The sequence below is a fragment of the Schistocerca serialis genome, chromosome 9 (genome assembly GCF_023864345.2).
Source record: "Schistocerca serialis cubense isolate TAMUIC-IGC-003099 chromosome 9, iqSchSeri2.2, whole genome shotgun sequence".
Taxonomy (NCBI): Eukaryota; Metazoa; Arthropoda; class Insecta; order Orthoptera; family Acrididae; genus Schistocerca; species Schistocerca serialis.
Window position 1 is genome coordinate 311,549,375 of NC_064646.1, and position 4,387 is coordinate 311,553,761.

General features: G+C 44.1%; 1 protein-coding gene across 1 annotated transcript; it reads left to right on the forward strand.

Annotated features, from left to right (window-relative positions):
* Nucleotides 1-715: 715 nt before the first annotated feature.
* On the forward strand, nt 716-3,899 carry LOC126419580 (trypsin alpha-like). Its single transcript, XM_050086766.1, has 2 exons — nt 716-1,081; nt 3,534-3,899. Exons 1-2 carry the CDS (start codon nt 716-718, stop codon nt 3,897-3,899), a joined length of 732 nt encoding a protein of 243 aa, XP_049942723.1.
* Nucleotides 3,900-4,387: the final 488 nt, after the last annotated feature.

Genomic DNA, 4,387 nt, shown 5'->3' on the forward strand with positions numbered 1-4,387 from the left:
TAGTGCAGACTAACCACAACTTACTGCTACAGCTATACAGTTTGTCCTGAGCCAACACTGCTCTCTGGTCAGCGATTCTCTTATACCTTGCATATCGCAGGCAGCGCATGAGCAATACATCGAAATTACATCTGCTCGGACCTCTTACATAAAATTACATCTGTATTACATCTGCTCAGACCTCTTGCATAAAATTACATCTTCTCAGACCTCTTACAATGTATTTTTGTTTCTTGAATTTTCCTCAACATTTTTGTGCTTACCTGTTTTATCGATCAGCTGAAATACTTCTTCTGTTATCCATGGTTTCATCGCAGTTACATTCTTTGTACCAACGTTTTCCTTTCCAGTATGTGTAACAGCCATTTTTAGAGATGTCCGTTCCTTTTCAACTGAACGGCCTAGTGAGCTGTTCTAAAAATCCAACCGACTACCTAGAGCATACTGTAGATCAGTTCGGGACATGGTTGAAAGGTCAAAAAAGTAGCTGTTTTGTATCAATCATTTGTGGGTCCCCTTTGAGGGAGGCGTATCAAGATCTGTACATATTTTCAAGTGACTATACGGTAACTTATCGCAGGAGATAAAGAGTCTGTCACAGGGGGTTTTTGCTAAGTACACCGATTACCCCAGACTGGGATAAGACACTCGTCACTGAATCTTGTACGGTTTATATAGGCCGTGGCGCGAGTGGTGTGCACCCACCGCGTCCATTATGCAGCACCTCGCCCTCTTCGTGGTGTGCCTCTTGGGCTCGTCCCTGGCCAATCCCGCGTCGACCAGGTTGTGGAGCCGAGGTAACGGCCGCATCATTGGAGGTTCCGACGCCGACATTGCCGACTACCCGTGGCAGCTGTCCTTTGAGTACAGCGACTCGCACATCTGCGGAGCATCCATCATCAGCTCCAACTGGGCGCTGTCGGCCGCTCACTGCGCTGACCAGTTGAATGTCCTTCTGATCAGTTTCCGAGCGGGATCTTCAATTCGTGGAAGCGGTGGTACCGTTCGCAAGGCAGGTTCCGGCTACATGCACGGATCGTACGACAGCAATACGCTAGACTACGATGTCACCGTCATCAAGGTGAGTAGCAGTTGCTGAAGATATGCGTGACCAAATTAATTAAGAGTTTCTTCGACTGTTCTTCTAAAACATACGTTACGTATACTTCCCGTTTCTCCAAAATGAACTAATGAGTTATCCATGTCTTGAAGCTGAATCTCAAGGCTGTGCAGCATTGAATAAAACAGCAAATATGGATCGTTTATATTTTCTCCATGTTTACAGAATGAGATTTTCACTCTGCAGTGGAGTGCGCTGATATGAAACTTCCTGCCAGATTAAAACTGAGTGCTGGACCGAGATTCGAACTCGGGATCTTTACTTTTCGCGGGGAAGTGCTCTACCAGCTGAGTTACCCAAGCACGACTCAGGTCGCGTCCTCGCAACGCTACTTCTGCCAGTACCTCGTCTCCTACGTTCCAAACTTTACAGAAGCTCTCCTGCGAACCTTGCAGAACCAGCACTCCTGAAAGAAAGGATATTGCGGAGACATGGCTTAGCCACAGCCTCCATGTTCCTGAAATGTTTGGCGCAATAACTCGTAGCTATAATCACTCCGTAATGTAGAAGCTTCCGTCGCTGAAGTTACTCATCAACGTCTCGAACCGTTTTATAAGAGCCGATTAGGAAACTACACTGGCAGCAGGTGTGCGAATTTTTTTTGTGTTCCACCAGTTCTAATCTACAAGATGATATTCAGAAAACAATAAATATCCTTTTGTATGTACTCGTACTAGCTTAGCGCCCACTGCTTCTCTCACGTTGACTGTGCGGTTTGCACAGATTTTCTTTGGATTTCTGTGTTGTCTACAAATTACAGCCTCGTGTGAACTTTTCCGGCTAATTAAAGCGATGGAAGCATGGTCTTTTCCGAGTGTGCTTCTGACCAATACGCTATTCTGGTAACTGGAATCGCAGACCTTTGTTAATGCTGTCTTTTGGTTTCTTGTGATGGCGTTTCTATAGAAACTAAAGTTCTCTAACACGTATTTCTACAAGTCAAATACTAGTTCTAGTAGATTTATCTTTAAAAATGTCTTACTATAACGAAATATTTTCATAAAAATTTTCATCTCCTATTGCCCTCCCCACTTAGTGGTCGAGTTCCCGAAAAAATGAAAGATGTATTCTTTTATCTTCTAACAGTGATGCCGAATTCATCTGTTTCGAGGATTTATCTATAAAAATTCTTTCATAATGAAACACAGCTCTGTCGTACCTTAAGTTACTATTGGTGTGTTTAATTTCGGCGAGTAGCTTGTAATGAAAACACGTTTCAATAATTTATTATTCAGTAATCTACCTAACACTGTTCCACACAACAGTCACTAACTGCACGGTGTAACATCAAATTCTGCCACCAATACTGTTTGTGTGAACCTATACCTATTCACACTTTTTGTTTACTCCACATAAAGAGGGGACTGGGTGTTTAGCTTGTCCTCTTAATTTCATCATCATCATCATCACTGTAACAGTGGTTAGATTGGATTGTGTAAAAAATTGGACTGTGTCAAAAACTGGGACTTTGTACGGGCGCTGATGACAGCGCTGTTGAGCGGCCTACAAACCAAACATCATCATTATTCACATAAAGACATAAAATTGCAAAAAAAATATCCTTACAAAGTATCGTGATGCTGCGGATAGTCGAATTCATCTGTACTCCAGTTCAAAGAGCCTAATTTAAAATCCTGCTCATGAAAATCTTTTCTGCACACTTTTCAGATACTGTCCAGTAGCTGAGTGGTCAGCGCGACAGAATGTCAATCGTAAGGGCCCGGGTTCGATTCCTGGCTGGGTCGGAGATTTTCTCGACTCAGAGACTGGGTGTTGTGTTGTCCTAATCGTCATTTCATCTCCATCGACGCGCAAGTGGCCAACGTGGCGTTAAATCGAAAGACTTGCACCCGGCTAACGGTCTACCCGACGGGAGGCCCTAGTCACACGACGTTAATTCATTCATTCAGTCACTGAAACCACCCAGATAAAGATTCGGCAGTTCTTAGTATCATCTTGCGCCGTAAGAGTATGTTAAATGTGCTGTGATTTTCTCTTCTATAACCTTGTTCTATCATTGGAAAAACTGATGTCAGATGTTGCAGTCTCATTTCAGAGTTACTCCAATCGCACCACAAAATGCTCGCTCAGGCATTGGCGTGTGTAAGTTAGTTTAAGTAGTGTGTAAGTCTAGGGACCAGTGATCTCAGCAGTTTGGTCCCTTAGGTATTCAGACAAGGAAGTAGAATTATATGTATTATAGGCTACATTGCTTCACGAAGTATGCATGAAAGAAGACGATTGAGAGGTAAATAACAATGGAAGGGAATATCTAAACTAATCGTTATAGGGAGACATATACAAAACCTTCAGCATCCCTTCCAGTCTTCAAGTACTTATCTACAGTCTCATTAAGGAGACCTTGCTTCAATGTTGCCATGCCCTTCGATCCCTGCTTGATCCAAACGCTCAGGTCGTCAGCCTGCCCTCTGATGGCTACGACCCGGAAGGTGGTCTCGCAGTGACGGTGACTGGTTGGGGAACCACGTACACGGACGGGCCAGCAGCCAGCACCCTGCAGAAGGTCGACATCAGCATCGTGGACCGCAGCACCTGCAGGAGTATCTTCGCTAACATCAACACTGTGACCGACCGCATGGTGTGTGCCGGCGAAGCCGGCAGGAGCGTCTGCAACGGAGATTCCGGCGGCCCCCTGGTCAGTGGAAACACTCAGGTGGGCATCGTCTCCTGGGGAAATCCAGAGTGCGAGGCCGCCTCCGGCGTCTACGCCAATGTTGCCAACCTGCACTCCTGGATCCGAGCTGCAACTGGTGTCTAAACTTCCCTGGCTCTCCGTTCTATTGCGCTTAGCACAACGGCAGTTGGTAGCCTCCCAGTAGAATGCCTGTAATCTCCAAACGGTGGCAATCTTGACAATAACATTCCAGTTGCTCAAAAATGCCGTATGTTTTATAAGAAAGATTTGTGTTAAAATTTCTTATTTCAAACTTGTAATACTTCGTCTCCTTATTACCCTCGTTTCTTTAGCAGCTTCACATAGTTATCTGAGTTTGCTTCAACGTTGATGGAATTATACAAATTGCCGATAGCGCCTCAAAATAGATCATTTGATAGCCAAAGAACATAAAATTACGTGTATACATCTGATTATTCAATTCAGGTGCTCACAGGCAATTTGCAATGACAGCATCTTGCTAATCTTCGAAGCCTCATATTAACAGATAGGGCATAAATTTCTTAAAAGGGAAACTCGTGCACATTATGAAATTCTGTTCCAGTAAATAGTATTACTGACCTAATCAGTAT